Genomic DNA, 18456 nt, shown 5'->3' with positions numbered 1-18456 from the left:
CGAATGACAGAAAAAAATACAACAACATGGGTATATTATTAATACTAATGTATTTTTATTTGCCACAGAGGACAGATGCCTATCCATGTACTATGCCAGTATGGGAGAGATAATGCAGCCGCCATCTTTGAATTATTTAAAGAAAGTATGCCTGATTACCCAATAGATGCTGTTGACAGTGAGGCAAACACAGGTAAGCTAAAACTGTGTGTATGGAGGGTAGTAGCCTAACAACACTATTTATATATATAGGTCACCGAAATAATCTGAATGATCACCATTTTGCCATACAACAATTGACAAGCTCTCAAAAATAAGGAAATGTAGTATGAATGCCAAAGACAACTATCCAAGTTCAAATGAAGTGAGTGTTAGCAATTATAGGCAACCATATAGCTTTCAACATGGACGAAAAAAATCTACTGTATTGCCGGCTATAAAAAATCAGACATGAAAAATATAAAGCACTTCAATTTAGAAACAGGCACATAAAGAATGATATGGGACTGAACAAGTGTGTACATTATGTTCAATATTTATTTCAGGGTTATTACTAGCCTATGTGAATGGCAATGGTAACCTATGTAGAGCATTAGTTAGAGCAGGAGCTAAGTTAGGAACAATGAACAGACAGGGATTAAATATATTCAATGCACCTGTTGCTACTAAACAATTACTTTTCAAATTATTAGGTAAGTCCATTTCTATTTCCATTCTATTTCCATTCTATTTCCATAGGACTTTTAACATTAAAAGTTTGTAAGGAGAAAAATATTTTTGAATTCATATCTATTTAAAGTTGTGAGAATGTTTCAAATTGTCAGTCATAGCATTTTTAAAGCTTTATTGAGAACACTGGTTTAACTAATAAATATGACCTATGTCTTATATATATCTACATATTGTTAGGCTTTCTCCACAGTAATATCATTGGATATCAGCTACAAGTCATAATTTTTCCAGTGTCTTATATTTCACAATATTGAAATACAGAAAACAAATAATGTATCAACAAATTCTAGTAATTTTTTTGGTGCAACTTTTATGATCAGTTTCCTACTGAAAGTAAGCCTGATAAATTCTGTCCCTACCATATGTCACATCTCTATTAAGTCTTTCGGATTCAGGACAATCGATGTGAGATTTAGTGACATTTCGTGACACATCAGCCATTGATCAGTTTTAGTTTGTGGTGTCAGACATTTTCGCTTGTGATGTTCTGTATTTTGTCATTTTTTATTTATTATAGATATGTTATCTAAAGAACCAGCTTGGTCAGAAGGAGAGATTTGTTTAGAATGTTGTGTTAAATTTGGAATCAAAACAAGAAAACATCATTGGTAAGATTAATACTGTTAATTTTTTGGTATTTAACAATATTTTCCGTGTGGCAGGAAAACTGACAATCCTAGTCTATTAACATTGAAGTCTAAAACATCTGCCAAGTGTGATGTTGGACTGGAATACTAGTGATATGTTAATATCTTTATTAAAACATGCCCTTTTCATATTATCATATCACACGTTCAATGCCCTTTTTCATGATTGGCACCCTGGCCCTGCCCTTTTGAAATCCTATTTGGAACACTGATTAAACAATCATATAAAGTCAGTATTTTGACAATTTAACATAAAAAGAAAATGTAAACTTGTCACGTGCAAAATTTTTTTTTTAAAGGAGATGTCAATTTCAAAAACTTTATTTAATTTCAATGAATTTGTTTTTTTCTTTCAGTCGTCACTGTGGAAGACTTCTTTGTGCCAAGTGTTCATCTAAAGACATGCCGATTGTGAAATATAATCAACAAAAACCTGTTCGTGTTTGTGATGTTTGTTTTGATGTGTTAAGTTTAGGCGGTGTATTTTAATGTGATTATAATATTGTATCATTGTACCACCTTACATTGCAATGTTAACCTTAAATGTTTGTGATATGAAATGGTCAGTTTCATGTGTACATGTACATGTTCATATTTTGTGCATTTAGATTTAAGAGAAATTTGATAAAAAGCAAGTTAGTTATAGGTTGTATAGATGCACCTTTGACCTGGAATGATGGATAGTAAGTGTTGAACTGCATCAGTTGTTTTAAGAAATGTATAGAGAAATTTAATGTAAAAGTTATGTGATAGAAAGAAGGACACATGATTAAAAATCATAAATATAGATCAAATAAAAATCCAGTATAATTCCTTTTTCGAAAAAAGTTTAATTATCAATTTTTCACCATAAATAATGAGAATAACCAACATGGCAGCAGTTGATCAAAATATTTATTGAGCGCAGTGAACAAACAAGATGAATTATTTACAGAATTCAGCTTTCTCTTTTTTATTCAGAATACTTTGAAAATTTTTTTAACATTTGTATTAGATGTGTTTGTTATATTGTTTTTGTGTAAATTTAGTTTAAAATCTGACAGATAACTATGGATCCTTTTTTTAAATTCACTATACATTTTGCATACAGATTTATATTAATACTGTCCCATTACAAACTGGTGGCAGGAGTGGATTCTGGTGAAGGATACATCATAAAATCAGGGATAAATTTTTGTTTGTCAAATTTGTCTGGATTATTGCCACACTATTGGATCAGTGCTTTGAATGAGTTTCAATTGATGCATGTGCTTTATAGAGATGTGCCAAAATAGTGTAAAAAAAAAATGTGAATAAAAGCTGTAGCTTAGAATTTTTGTTTTGCATAAGTAGTCAAAGTAGTATTTAACATGTGCAATATTCTGTGTAGTTTTATACCTGTACATTATACCATCATATGCTTGTCAGAATTATGTTAAATGAACCAGTTCACTATGTAAGATGGACTAAGTTATTTTAAGCTAGATAATATTGAATTTTTTTAAGCTTTACAAACTCAATTTGTTTTAGGAAAAAAAATCATGAAGTATTTTCTATGTCTAAACAGCATTGACCTCTTACAAAAAAAGGGTGAACAAATTATGGTGTAATTGTTTCATATTTGATTGGACAAAAGAAGTTGATGTTTTATATAAGATGTATCTGTAGAGTTGTAAGATTGCCTGAACTAACATTGTAAACCTATAATTAACACTAACATTTTGTTAAGATAATTGAGATTTTAGAGTGAAGAGAGGAATAATCAATACTTATTTGATTTCTTCTTCCATATTTGTTTATTTTTTGTTATTGGTGCATATACATGTACCTTATTACCTTAACTTTTCTTACATTTTTCTTTTCTTTTTTAAGTTAAATAAAAGGTTGTTTGTGTGATCTAATACATAAACTGAATATTTGAAAGTGGCAAAATATTTTTTTACAATATTCTATGTACATGTTTTTTTCCATAATATATATATATTTTTTTTTGTAGTGACCAAATTTATCCTGCCGCAATTACAATATAAACTTGAAGGGTGACTGACTTCAAAGATAAAAAAATAAATTGAGATTTGTTAAATCTGTAAAAGTATAACCAATTACGGTTGCTTTCTTGTAGATAGAAGTGTTGCTTTCTTATAGACTGAGAAAGGACGATCTTATGGTTGCTTTCTTGTAGACTGAGAAAGGACAATCTTATGGTTGCTTTCTTAAAGACTGAGAAATTACAAACTAAGGGTTTCCTCTTATAGACTGAGAAAGGACAATCTAATGGTTGCTTTCTTATAGACTGAGAAAGTACAATATATTTGTAGCTTTCTTATAGACCGAGAAAGGACAATCTATTGGTTGCTTTCTTGCAGACTGAAGAAGTCAATCTAATGGTTGCCTATGAATTGTCTAGGAGAAATAATCTGATAATCAAAGAAATAAATGAGATTTCCTGTGATGTACACTGTATATTAGTGCAATATTTTACTGTGGATTCATTATTAATCGTTGGATACCAATTTTCGTGGGTTTCGTGGATACAGGTGAACCACAAATTCAAATGTTCAATGAATAATATATTTTCAATAGGCTTTGTATACAGAGATTGGCAAAATCATGAAATCAAATATCTACAAATGTGCAAGCACAAAATTGATATCCACCAAAATAAGTGAATCCACAGTAGTTAGAACTGTTAGGTTCAAATACAATGTTATTTGTTTTGTAGATTGCTTTCGGTTTTGTACTGCTGATAAGCTTGTTATTAAATTTTTATTTGTTATACCGTATAAATGTGCTATTAATAGATCATTCCGTATATTATAAGTATATTATATCATTCATTTGTTATTAGAAAAGAAATATACAATACAAAATTTTCCATGATTTGTTTTAAATGTGCCTGATCATTTTTATGCCCCATTTATGGGCATTATATTTTCTGGTCTGTGCATTTGTCCGTCTGTCTGTCCGTCCGTCTGTTCGTCTGTATGTCCCGCTTCAGGATAAAGTTTTTGGTCAAGGTAGTTTTTGATGTAGTTGAAGTCTGAACAACTTGAAACTTAGTACACATGTTCCCTATGATATGATCTTTCTAATTTTAATGTCAAAGTAGAGATTTTCTCCCATTTTGACAGTTCACTGAACATAGAAAATGATAGTGCAGATAGGGACACATTCTTTTTAGAGATCTTTTAGAATGAACAATAATGCCATCAGTTCCTTATAAAGCCCTTACATGAACTTATTTTATTCCCATATTATTAGTTTATCTAAACTTTACCTAGAAATGATTAAACCTTGTGGATTTAGTCGGTATGTAATGTATAGGTTAATCACAAATTTAAATGTTCAACAAAGTACAAATTTCCTATTGACACACAGTTCATTTTAAGTCTTGCTCCTATAGCTGTGCCAGGGATTACCATGGATATGTAACAATTGTTCTAGCCACAATCACTCCCTATTTTCAAAAATTGTAACATCCCTGAATAAGTCCTACTGTAAACCAGCTAATTTTTGCATGACATTTCTGAATAGGACTTACTGTAAAGCAAAATTTTTGCAAGTAGAAAAATAAAGCATACTTAAATTGCTTTGAAATTTGAAACTTGGATCTTTCCATAGGGAAATATTTAAGAAAAAAAATGAGATCCTGAAAATCAATCCCAGTGAAGTTGACTAGAAATATTTCTATGGGAAAATAATTTAGTTTGCAGTATCACCCAATTTGTACCTACCACGAACAACATGTCAGTGCCACATGTGGAGCAGAATCTGCATGCCCTTCTAAATTACTGATATAACCCCAGAATTTTACTTTTCTATGTAGTTAAATTGAGAATGGAAATTGGGAATATGTCAAACGTCATACTAAACTCGGAATTATACACAAGAAACTAAAATTAGTCCTTTCATTTTTGTCTCGCTTGACAGATTCAAAAAGGAAGACAGAGGTATGCTTTTTCTGGGGGTGAGGGCATCAACAATGTATTAGTTTGTGATTAGGTCAGTTGATAGGAAACCATTAGTGATAGGCCAATATTAATAGGTATTCAGTTAGATAAGCATTAACACATCTCATTTCCATGGAGAATATTTGGCCCGTCCCCTCAGTCATGGTCTATCGACTTTGAAACTTTTGCTTAGTTTATTGTCGAGCCTTCAACTTTTGTTGCAGAAAGCTCGACATAGGGATAGTGATCCAGCGGCTGCGGCAGCGTTAGCTAACTTCTTAAAAGCTTTATATTTTAGAAGGTGGAAGACCTGGATGCTTCATACTTTGTATATAGATGCCTCATGTTATGAAGTTTCCGTCAGTCACATGTCCTTGACCTCATTTTCATGGTTCAGTGACCATTTGAAAAAAAAGTTCAGATTTTTTGTAATGATAAATTCTCTCTGATTATAAGTAATAGGATAACTATATTTGGTGTGTGTGTACCTTGCAAGGTCCTCATGCCCGTCAGACAGTTTTCACTTGACCTTGACCTCATTTCATGGATCAGTGAACAAGGTTAAGTTTTGGTGGTCAAGTCTATATCTCAGATACTATAAGCAATAGGTCTAGTATATTAGGTGTATGGAAGTACAACAAAGTTTACCTGAGAGTCAAACTCCATGAGATATAAGAAGAAAACATCTTCCCTCTTGGCTCTAATGGCTGTGTGTAGAGGAAATTCAGTCTTAGCCTTACACATACTGTACAGTAATGGTGCTGGCATCGTCTCAAAATCATCACTTGTAAAATCATTCTGAAAACATATGTCACCTAAATAAGTCATTTAATTAACTGTTAGGAGAGAACCACAAACCTTTGGTAGGAAAACTGACAATCCTATTAAAAAAAGATTGGAGCCAAGTGCACCTGCCAAGTGTGGGATTGTATCTCACAACCTCAGTATTGACTGGCTAGTGATACAACAGTTAGACTACTTAGATCTCTCTGCCACCGAGGTCCCTAACACTGTAGTATAAACTCAACTAAAATGCCTATGGATAATTAAGGAGGCTCGAGGGTATAAAAATTTCAGAAAAAAATCAAACATTTGTTTTTCATTACAAATTTTATTTATTTCCTTTTGTAGTTGTTACTTTATCATATGGTACAAAAATCATTCAAAACAATCAATTCGTGTTGGCCCCAGATGACTTTCAAAATGTATACATCATTGAAAAAGTTCCAAATTATCTCCCTTTGGTGGAAAAATGCCATTTTTTGGCTCTAAAATTGAAATATCTTTTTCAACTCATCGGTGACCTATCTTTTTTAATATAATTTCCATATAAGCTGTACTTAAACTAAATTATTGTAAAATTTTAGCGATTTCTGTAATAAATTTCATTTTTTATTTCGATATTACTTTTATTTCTCCTATTACTTCAACAGAAAAAAACCACCTTTACAAAAATGTATGCTTCTTTCGAAGGCAGATTGTGAGCGCAAATGAACGGTGACCCCACTTTTTTATTTTATTTTTCTATTCACTATAAGATAAAGTTCATTTATAGAAAAATATAGAGAAATCCTATATAAATGATTTAGACCCGCGAACCCCCTTAAGACCCAAAGGCACAATTGAGTCAAATTATTTTACTCCTTATATCATTTAATTTGAATAACTTGTAGGTTTAATTGATTGATTGTTGGTGGCTTAACATCCAGTGGCAACTACTTCATGCACATGCATGTTCAGAAGTAAAATAAAAAATCACTTTAAGAATTTTTATTTAACATATACTAAATCAATAATATAAGCAAGGCACATAATCACCAGAAAAAAACAGCAGTGTATTCTATGTGATAACAAATAAGTTTAATACAATTACATAATTAATCTACTGGTGTGAACAATTTCAATAAAATACTGTGAACTCATTAATTGTTGGGATACCAATTTTTGTTGATTTCCTTGGTATAGGTTAACCACAAAATTAAATGCTCAACAAAGAACAGATTTTCTATTGTCATTGATACAGACGTTGGCAAAACCATGAAATCAAATATCTATGAAAATTCAACTTTTCCCTTATTCATGAAAATTGGTATCCACGAAAATAAATGAATGCACAGAAGTAATAACAGTTTTATAATACGATTACCCGGTATAAGTGCATTTCTGCATAAAAAATACATTATTTTCAAATATCAAATTATTTCAATCATACAATTTTCAGCAGGTTTAATATTAGCTGCCTTGTTTTGTATATAATAAGAAACACACATTTATTTGTGTTACAAAGTCAGAAAAGATTAAGATCATCAATAATAACTAAGTTAATTTATTCAGATTGCATATTATTAAATTTATTACCACATAATAGGATCATGAAATAAAATCAACAAGAATGTATAAATTGTGGTGCTAAACATTCAAAGTATTTGATAAAAAGTCAAATCAACAGACAGTTCAAAGATTTATGTTTAAGTTGTCTTGGTGAGAGACATTTCAAAAAGCCATAATGCAAGATAGCAAGCAACTGCCCCAAGACTGCACAATACCTATGCCCTGTGCAAATGGAAATTAATGCAAAAATAGAATGGAATATTTAGAAGCTATTTAATCAGAAGTAAATAAAATGACTATGTATGAAAATCATACATAATAATCTGATACTTAAAGGTGTATAAATATTTTGTCAAATATGACTTTAGAAAATCCCATAACTGTTTTTAGATTAAAAATATAAAATTGAGCTTCTTTTTATCAATCCCTACAGTAATAAAGTTTTGAGGAAATCAATTTAGGTGTATTGGAGTCAGTGTGTGGTATATGAAAAATTCAATTGGTTCAGGTCCCATAACAACAAAATCAAAAGGGAGAATCCAAAAAACCCTTTATATTAATGTTGTGTAAATATTATATGAAAATTGGTTAAAACAACCTTAGTTATTGTAAGAAGTGTTTACAGACAGACATTTGTTTACCATAATACATAGTGTGTTTGACAGGTTAAAAATAAAATTCAACAATAACAGAAAAGCAATATAACAACTTAGAACCCGTACAAGAAAATACCCCATACCACTATAATCCTGTACCCACATATTATAATATGTATCATTTCTCTGTTTCAGAATCTATATATAGAACTATGGGTTATTTCCTTGTTCATATCACACAATGAAACTAATTAAGGTGGTACCCAACACTTTCACTAAAATTAATTGACTCGTTTAATTTTCATAAAATTTTGTCAAAATATTTACCCATTAGCAAAAATATAAAAATTTTAAAAATTTTGAACCAACCGTTTTGTCAGAAAAATTACACTGGTTATATAGCAGTTTGACAAACATCAATTTTGATCATTGAGAAGCTTAATATTCCTTTTACAACACAACGTAATTAAAACGTTTAGCTGACTTTACAGAGTTATCTCCCTGTAGTGTTAGGTACCACCTTAAATCACATAAATATTGCATTTCTATTGTTTAGGAGGTTGTTAGTGAAACACAAAAATTTAGTGTACGCTTTAAAAAATATTACCCATAATACATTTGATTCTGAAACATTGAGAAAACATACAAAAAAATATATATTTGTTTATGGCTATATCATACATAATCCAATCATACAATTTTTAACCAGATGCTCCGCAGGGCGTAGCTTTATACGACCGCAGAGGTTGAACCCTGAACAGTTGGGGCAAGTATGGACACAACATTCAAGCTGGATTCAGCTCTAAATTTGGATTGTGATTAAATAGTTGACACAGCATAGGTTTCTGACACAGAATGAATGTGTTCTAATGAACTTAATTTTTTTGTTTTCTCTTAGAGCAATTCACTATGCTGTTGAATATTAATCCTCTCAAAAAAATGTTTGAAGAAATTTTCTTTTTTATTTATGAAATTTCAAATGAGAAAAATTGAACCCAATTTTTTTAATCACATTCCCCTTTCCCTTATTCCAAAACTAATCTCAATTAAAATTTCTAATGGAGTTTGCAACAATAACTACTCATTTAAATACATCATAAAATATTAAGATGTAAAAAAACTGCTTGTTATCACTGAATGGTAAAGATTATTTTAATTTATCAGTTGGTAGTAAAAAGTGAATATACATTGTATATTGTATATAACAAAGATTTAAGTTGATTCTGGACAAAGAAAGATAACTCCAATTAAAAATAAACATCTTGCTATTGCACAATATTTTGCAATTAGATATTTCTTGCTTACTATTCTGGACAAAGAAAGATAACTCTAATTAAAAAAATAATTTGCCATTTCACAATATTGTGCAATTAGATATTTCTTGCCATTGCGCAATACTGTGCAATTGAAAAGACTTGCTATTGCACAATACTTAATATAATAATTTTGGATCCTGATTTGGACCAACTTGAAAACTGGGCCCATAATAAAAAATCTAAGTACATTTTTGGATTCAGCATTTCAAAGAACCCCAAGATTTCAATTTTTGTTAAAATCAGACTAAGTTTAATTTTGGACCCTTTGGACTTTAGTGTAGACCAATTTGAAAACAGGACCAAAAATGAAGAATCTACATACACAGTTAGATTTGGTATATCAAAGAACCCCATTTATTCAATTTTTGATGAAATCAAACAAAAGTTTAATTTTGGACCCCGATTTGGACCAACTTGAAAACTGGGCCAATAATCAAGAATCTAAGTACATTTTTAGATTCAGCATATCAAAGAACCTAACTGATTCATTTTTTGTCAAAATCAAACTAAGTTTAATTTTGGACCCTTTGGACCTTAATGTAGACCAATTTGAAAACGGGACCAAAGGTTAAGAATCTACATACACAGTCATGACAGTTAGATTCGGCATATCAAAGAACCCCAATTATTCAATTTTGATGAAATCAAACAAAGTTTAATTTTGGACCCTTTGGGCCCCTTATTCTGTTGGGACCAAAACTCCCAAAATCAATACCAACCTTCCTTTTATGGTCATAAACCTTGTGTTTAAATTTCATAGATTTCTATTTACTTATACTAACGTTATGGTGCGAAAACCAAGAAAAATGCTTATTTGGGTCCCTTTTTGGCCCCTAATTCCTAAACTGTTGGGACCTAAACTCCCAAAATCAATACCAACCTTCCTTTTGTAGTCATTAACATTGTGTTTAAATTTCATTGATTTCTATTTACTTAAACTAAAGTTATTGTGCGAAAACCAAGAATAATGCTTATTTGGGCCCTTTTTTGGCCCCTAATTCCTAAACTGTTGAAACCAAAACTCCCAAAATGAATCCCAACCGTTCTTTTGTGGTCATAAACCTTGTGTCAAAATTTCATAGATTTCTATTAACTTAAACTAAAGTTATAGTGCGAAAACCAAGAAAATGCTTATTTGGGCCCTTTTTGGCCCCTAATTCCTAAAATGTTGGGACCAAAACTCCCAAAATCAATACCAACCTTCCTTTTGTGGTCATAAACCTTGTGTTAAAATTTCATAGATTTCCATTCAATTTTACTAAAGTTAGAGTGCGAAAACTAAAAGTATTCGGACGCAGGACGACGACGACGACGCAGACGCCAACGTGATAGCAATATACGACGAAAATTTTTTCAAATTTTGCGGTCGTATAATAAAATTTTTGAATGGTAGAGTATGTTTAATAAAGGATTAAAAGCATGTTATTTTGTAGACCTTATATAAATATACATCATTATCTGATCATATAAATTAAAGTTGTAAATGATATAAAATAAAGCTTAGTATATTTTAATCAACACGTTTATTCCTCGATACATAGAATACATAAACAACACAACAAAGAAATTTCTATAAAATAAATTGATACTTTTTTCCCTCAAAAAATAGCTGCAGATCTAGAATATATAATTTTAAAAAACATGTAAAAGCATTTTCAAAATATAGTATGGCAGTATTTTTTGGTTAATGATTTTACTACAAACTCCCAAATTTGTGGTATCCTCTCAAATTTATTTTTAGAAATGAATAGGATTCTTAAAAAAATATTTAGAGTTGAGTCTTTATCTTGAAAAGACATTCAGAAATAGCCCTAGTGCACAGTTCTGCTATTTTAATCAATATAGTATGAATGTTAATGGTGAGATCTAAAAAGCACAAACAGATCTACATAAAGTGATAAACGCTGACAAAATGAATACAATTAATACAATAATTGAAGATTTATGCAATCAGTCATACAGACAACCCCTAATCATTTTAAAAAAAAAATTTCACACTATTTATTGGACGGACATTAAAATGGTTCAGCTGAACTTATTAGGATAAAAAGCAAAATCACAAAAATACTGCTCTTCAACTTCAAACTTTATTTGGCCTTTTTAACTTTTTTGGATTCGAGCTTCACTGATGAGTCTTTTGTAGACGAAATGCGCGTCTGGCATATATATTAAATTTAGTCCTGGTATCTATGATGAGTTTATTTGATCACAAAAATACTGAACTCTGAGAGGAAAATTCAAAACAGAAAAAGTCCCTAATCAAATGGTAAAATCAAAAGCTTTAACACATCAAACAAATAGATAACAACTGTCATATTGATATAACTACAAACTTATAATGGAATGTACTGAAAAGCAGAAATTTAGTTTTAATATTTTGTTTATTCTGGAAATGCAGGAAATATACACTATGAAATGTTATTGTTTCGAGTACTAGTATTAATATCACAATTTTATATTGCACAGTATTTTTTTGATAAATTCAAGTTTCACAACTTCTATCATCCTCTTAAATTTAATTATATGATCTTATTACAGTCTGGCCTTTGAAGTTAATGGTAAAAGTTAAAGTTCTTAATTTTTTTTTGAAGATCTATTAGAACATCTTTTTGAGTAAGACCTAAATAAATCATATATATTACAAACTTCTGTGCACAAGCCACTTGTTTCTAAAATACCTTTGTCAGGTATATTCTAAAGACCAAAAGAAATAAACATAGAAGAAGTACATATTGCATACAAAATGGATCTTACTAAAAGCTTCAGCTTCAACTTAATAAATTATTGAGGGAAAATATTTGGTAATTTAAATCTATTATTTCTAATTTTTAAAATCAATAAGATTTACAAATGTCAACAAATGTTACAAAATTAGCAAAATATATATTATCTGTTGCCTTTTGAACAATTTTTAAAACCATAACAAGCAAGAGATATGTAAACATGGTTTTAAAATGGTTATAAATATGTATATAAATATAAATTTCAAAAAGATAAATATATTTGAGACAATAAAGTTAAAAATTCTTTCTCTTAAAAGAATTGCTTTGTGACATAGTGGCATAGGTCCACATTTACCGTCGGAGATCAATTCACCTTTTCTCCTCAGTCAAATTAATTTGAAACAAGTGATTTGTAAGGTACTTTCTATAAATAACACATGAGTGATAGGTATCAGAGCAACTTTTAACACTATAAATAATGCAATATGATTCTAAATTACAACTGTGTGGCGATGCCGATAAATAACTGCCTTCCAATCCCCTGAATACATTTTTTCTGGAATAGCTTTATTAAATCTGTTTCCCTTTTCCATTAATAGATAGTTTTAACAGATTGGTGAATTACAATCTTTAAAATCTTGTCATGTCCAAAATTTACTGAGTCTTTCCCTAATCTAGCCATGTTTCTTCTACACTTTTCCATCTGCATAGAGTCCAAGATCTTTAATTATTTTAATAACTGCATCATTATTTTTCTTCAAATTTATTAAGTAGGATTCCATATCTGCAATTACCTGAAATTGGATAAAAAAACAACATAAGCATACCCGGCCACGTCCACTTATATTTTTGTCCATCTGATGATTAAGCCTTTTTCAACTGATTTTTATAGTTCGTTCTTATGTTGTACTGTTATACCACTGTCCCAGGTTAGGGGAGGGTTGGGATCCCGCTAACATGTTTAACCCTGCCACATTATTTATGTATGTGCCTGTCCCAAGTCAGGAGCCTGTATATTCAGTGGCTGTCGTTTGTTTATGTGTTACATATTTGTTTTTCGTTCATTTTTTTATTTAAAATAAGGCCGTTTGTTTTCTCGTTTGAATTGTTTTATATTGTTTTATCTGGGCCTTTTATAGCTGACTATGCGATATGGGCTATGCTCATTATTGAAGGCTGTACGGTGACCTATAGTTGTTAATGTCTGTGTCATTTTGGTCTTTTGTGGATAGTTGTCTCATTGGCAATCATACCACATCTTCTTTTTTATATATCCTTAAATAATGTTTGATTGAAGCGTGCTATACATTGATTAATTGATTGGTGTTTAACGCTTCTTTCAACACTTTTGCGATTCAGATTTGAGTGGAATTAAAACTCACAACCTCAGTGGTGACCGGCTAGTGATACAGTAGTTTGACTATTTAGACTGCTCTGCCAGCGAGGCCTCTTGTGCTATACATAAACTTCATCAGCACAAAAAGGATATATATTGCCAGGACCTCAAACAATGAATTTGATTATTAAACTAACTTATAATTTCTTCATCTTGAAATGATGAAATAAAATGTGTGACATTCAAAATATCACATTAATTAAAAAATGGGGAATGTGTCCATAAGACTGCTTGCATATTATATAAAGTTATAAAGGGACATAACTGAAGAACAGTAAAAGTGACACTACCCAATTTCAAACTTGATCTGTATTATGTGGTAATTAGCATTGTGTATAAGTTTCATAACATTTGGTTGAGGAAGACTAAAGTTAGAGAACTGACACAAAAAAATCAGCAATTTCTTTGTTTATATAGGGGCATAACACAGGAATGGTAAAATTGCCTCTCCTCAATGTAATACAAATTGGTGAAACAACATGTTTTTTCCTGTATGAATTTGACACAACAGACACATATAGATGAGGGTAGACATTTGTGATTTGACATATTAGACAGATATAGATGAGAGGAGACAACTGCAATCTGAAACTAAAGACATTAAATAGATGAGGGGGAGACAACTCACTTGTTCATCCTTCCCTTCTTCATTTAGAGCTAATAATTTCATCAAATCAGGTCTGTAGGGTGCTGCTCTTGAAACAGTCTAAAAATATATAACAATCATTCATATGATAAAACCTTTGATAACATTTTATTTAAACTTTACACATAAATTGTTCGTTGCTGTCTTTCATGTTTAATATTGGTTGTTTTTTTGTGCTAAATTTAACGTTTATTGCTTTCTTTTATACTCAATTTTGTATTTTTTTCGTATTTTTTTTGTGGATTGGGATAAATTTAATATTTGTGTAAATGATAAGTTCCATAGACTAGGGAGAAATTCTTACAGTCAGTATAACTGTGAAAATTTGAGAGTTCTATTCATATACTGTGAATTTATTGGTGTTCATGAAATACCTATCAATGATTATTTTAAGTGATGTAGAGAAATCACTGAAATTCAATACTATTCAAAATAAAACATTTAATTTCTTTAACTGCAGCAAATAATGTAAAACCGGAAAATACAAAAAAAATCTACACCCATGAATACTGATAACAACATAAGAATAAAATGAACCTAAAGTTTTTGTAAACCATTTACCTATACCTCTATAGAAAATGAGACCCTTTCTGTCCAACATATACTTATATAGCTTACGATGCAGTATTGGCTTTACTCATTGTTGAAGGTCAAACAATTACCTATATCTTTTTATTTCTACATCATTTCGTTCCTGGCGGAGATTTGTTTCATAGGCATTCATACAACACATCCACTCATTTTTACATTATCCACTTACAGAAAAAACTGCTTTTACAATCATGCCATGGAATGGTTTTAGTGTTTCTTCATAAGCCTTTAAAATAATAGGACGGAACTTTGTCTCATCTGGTTCCTTTCTCAAACTGTCAATCAAATGTACCAGGAGCTGTTGTATAAAAAACAAGGCCCTGAAACAAAATATAAATTATTTTCAAGTTTTTTTGTCTTTATCAAACAAACAGAAAGCTAAATATATCAAAGATGTCCTTCAAATTTGTCAATTGAAATGTTCATGGAAGTATCAATTCTCTATGTAGTGTTTGCATGCAGACTCGACAAACCAGGAAATTAAATATCCATGAAAATTATAATTTTTCCTGAATCCACATAATTTGGAACACACGAAAATAAAGAATCCACAGTGTAGTTATATGTATCTAATGGGAAAAATAAAGCAATTTCTTAGTTGTTTACCATTCATTATATATAAGTTCTAAGCTTTTAAAATTTACCTTTTTTAGAATCTACATGACTGTGGATAATTTTACTGCTAAAATCACACAAAAATTAAAAACAGCAATTATGCCATTGGCTAAATTTTTATTGTTTTAAGTAATTTTTGACAAACCACAATGTATAGGTGTATACTCTGTTCTATTGCTTCACATTCTGGAACAGTTTAAAATGCAAAAACTTGCATTGAATCGTAACTCAGTAACTAGGTGAGTGGTAAAAAGGCACTCAGGCTGATTTTATCTTACAGAAGTTATTTTATTGAACATAGATAAAAATCTGTATCATCATCAGAAAAGATTTTAATATACTGTACCTATTAAGCCAAAGTGCCCCAATCTGACCTTCTTTTGAAGTTTTATTGTCTATTTCGTCTTGTAGAATAGCGTTTAATGTTGGAAATTTTTCTTTGTCCTCAGCCTGTCTTTTTCTTAATTTCTATACAAAAAAAAAAAGAGTTTGAAATTGCATGCTAAAAATAACATGTGTCAGTACAAGCAAAGGAGAACATAAAAGAAAAATTCAGGAATGATAAAAAAATGTGCATTATTATTTCTAGCATGTCTAGCAGACTTAATGTGATCAATAAAACACCATTTTTTCTCATAGAATTATGATGTAAGCTCTACATACATTTAAGTAATAACACCCTACCCCTTCCATCAGGTATTACTCAATTGCTTCAATCTTTAAAATCATTTGTCAATGATTACACTACAGTCATGACAGTTGAAGATAATGTTAACTTGAGATTGAGTATGTTCTCCTAGATAACAGCAAATATTAGATTCTTCTAAGTCAGTCAAAATCTCTTGAATTTTTAACCCCCTTCCGCCCCTCCTTGGGTTAGTTATTCAAATTTTCAGTGTCTTTTTTTACCCAAAATTTCAACCCAAACAAATTTATCAGTCTCCACATCAATCTAATTGCAATTTTGTTTCACTGATGAAGATAATTTTTTCATGTGAAGAAGAGTTTTGTTGACTCCTGTACAGAAATCAATGCAATTTAATGGGAAAATTTATTATGATAATTTGAATCCTAAACTTAACTTAAATTTCAATCTTAATAACACAAGCTCATTTTTGCTACCCTCCTTATGATTAACTGTTGCAAAGGTAAAGATTATGAAAATCATTTACAGTTTTTCAGTGAGTGTACAGTGTCATAAAGGGTTTTATTTTGCATCAGTAATAAATTGCAACCTATAAATAATGGTTTTACTCATACTGTCTTAAAAAATCCCAAATTGTTATGTATCTTTTCATGCCCTCCATATAAAGATTGACAGAAATGAATAAACTTACAGATATATTGCCTGTTATGTCACTTTTTACAGGTGTGAAGGCAACCCCAAGTAAATCTGAAACAAAAACAGGCTTAAACTTTTATTCTTTCCTCAGAGGACTGAATGAGTATGGTGAGCTTTTATTAAATCTCACTTCAATACTATCAACACCTTTGATTTACCATGATAACAGTCATGCATAAAATTGTTACTCTACATCTCTTAATCATTTCTTTAGTCATAAATTCATCCAATTATGTATTGACACAATGATTGATACACAAATAGCAGTGCCACATAATTTTTACAGAGATGTTGGTAACCGAGCACAATAATATGAGATGATCCCTGGAAACTTTTTGATCCTTTAAACAGACTTATTCTAATTAAAGGACACCAATTCAGCAGATTATTGAATATTGTTTTAATTGGAATAAACACTGATTTTGTTATCAGTGAATTAAATCCAAACTAAACATTTTTTTTATATACAAATGCACATCCACAGCTGTAGAATCTGTGGGTATCTATATTTTGGCATTGCACAAGGTTATGTTATACAAGACATATATAAAGTTAAATTCTTTGATATTGGAATCTGTTCTTGGAAAGAGTCAAGAGTTACATTTTACTGCAGCTACAGGTAGAAGGTTCCATTGATATATATTGATCTTGGGTTAAATGAGTATTTGTACATTTGTATGAATCTTTAGTGGGGTGTATAGGTCTGAAAGAATAAAATGTATGCATATTGTCGTGTTCTTGTATTGGATTGTGTACTATGACATTTGAAGTAAATCCGTTGGTATATGGCTACAAGATGGTGTAAGATTTTGAAGAAGATGGTGTTCTTATTCCACCTTATGACTTATCTCAAGAAATGTCCAATTTAATACTTGCAGCATAGGGCTCTTCACGGTTAGTTCGGCCATATTGGATAGGGGGCAGATTTTTTGGAAGGAGGTGGAAATGGTATGAAAGTGTGGGAAATCCTATGTGTGTTTCCAAGCAACAGCTCTGTTTTAATGATGTTTTCCCGTATTTTTCACACCATTTTTACCTCTATTATGAAAATCTGCCCCCTATCCAATATGGTCGAACTAACCGTGAAGAGCCCTATTACAGTGACTAAGCTAGAATTGTGGTATCTGATGTCATAAAGGCATGCATAACTGAAAAAACTGTCATGTCAGAAGCATGCTCTTTACCATGTTTACTCTTTAGCGGAGATGGCTCTGTTAACTTCTTATCATTAGCTAGCTTAAATTCTTAAATGTATATATTCCTTATGTTTGTAATAGTGGTCTTTAACACAAATATAGTTATAATGTCTGATTTAGTTCAATAGTTAAAAACCCTTTAATTAGCTGGCTTGAAAAAGATATGGGACACGTCATGACTTTTGGAATATTTACCAAAAATTGTGGTGGCACCCTCAGCTGCCTCCAAGTATGGATCAAGTGTTATCGCTTCATCCTCGGGAACATCCGGAAACTGTTTAACTTTTGAAAAAAACGTTGCCATTGCAATGTTTGCTGCTTATTTTCTTTCACAAATTCACAAACGTCAAACGGAAAGCGAAACTTGATATCTAAATTTAGAGTGAATCTTGGCAA

At 30.7% G+C, this 18456-nt stretch overlaps 2 protein-coding genes across 3 annotated transcripts in view; one reads left to right on the top strand and one right to left on the bottom strand.

Moving 5' to 3' along the window:
- The window catches only part of LOC143075542 (rabankyrin-5-like), a 37142-nt gene extending 34556 nt beyond the window's left edge, over window positions 1–2586 (top strand). For both annotated transcript variants that reach the window (XM_076250986.1, XM_076250985.1), the window contains 4 exons: window positions 69–193; window positions 546–692; window positions 1250–1340; window positions 1736–2586. In XM_076250986.1, the coding sequence (XP_076107101.1) occupies window positions 69–193; window positions 546–692; window positions 1250–1340; window positions 1736–1868 (496 nt within the window). In that variant the 3' untranslated portion in view covers window positions 1869–2586. The remainder of the gene's footprint in view (window positions 1–68; window positions 194–545; window positions 693–1249; window positions 1341–1735) is intronic.
- Window positions 2587–11538: 8952 nt separating this feature from the next.
- On the bottom strand, window positions 11539–18445 carry LOC143075541 (glycolipid transfer protein-like). Its single transcript, XM_076250983.1, has 6 exons — window positions 18256–18445; window positions 16860–16915; window positions 15869–15990; window positions 15077–15227; window positions 14299–14376; window positions 11539–13068 (listed from the first exon to the last, which is right to left on the bottom strand). Exons 1-6 carry the CDS (start codon window positions 18362–18364, stop codon window positions 12964–12966), a joined length of 621 nt encoding a protein of 206 aa, XP_076107098.1. The 5' UTR covers window positions 18365–18445; the 3' UTR covers window positions 11539–12963.
- Between the last annotated feature and the right edge of the window lie 11 nt (window positions 18446–18456).

Source organism: Mytilus galloprovincialis, chromosome 5, assembly GCF_965363235.1.
Source record: "Mytilus galloprovincialis chromosome 5, xbMytGall1.hap1.1, whole genome shotgun sequence".
Lineage (NCBI taxonomy): Eukaryota > Metazoa > Mollusca > Bivalvia > Mytilida > Mytilidae > Mytilus > Mytilus galloprovincialis.
This window is presented reverse-complemented; position numbering and strand designations above follow the sequence as displayed.

Bases quoted from the DNA above. Each gene is read 5' to 3' on its own strand.
- LOC143075541 (XM_076250983.1), bottom strand. From the start codon at position 18,364: ATGGCAACGTTTTTTTCAAAAGTTAAACAGTTTCCGGATGTTCCCGAG. The intron at 14,377-15,076 runs GTAAGTGGATAA...ATATATTTTTAG, and splicing joins TTGTAAAAGCAGTTTTTTCT to ACTGTTTCAAGAGCAGCACC. The intron at 13,069-14,298 runs GTGAGTTGTCTC...ATCCAATTTCAG, and splicing joins AAGAAGGGAAGGATGAACAA to GTAATTGCAGATATGGAATC.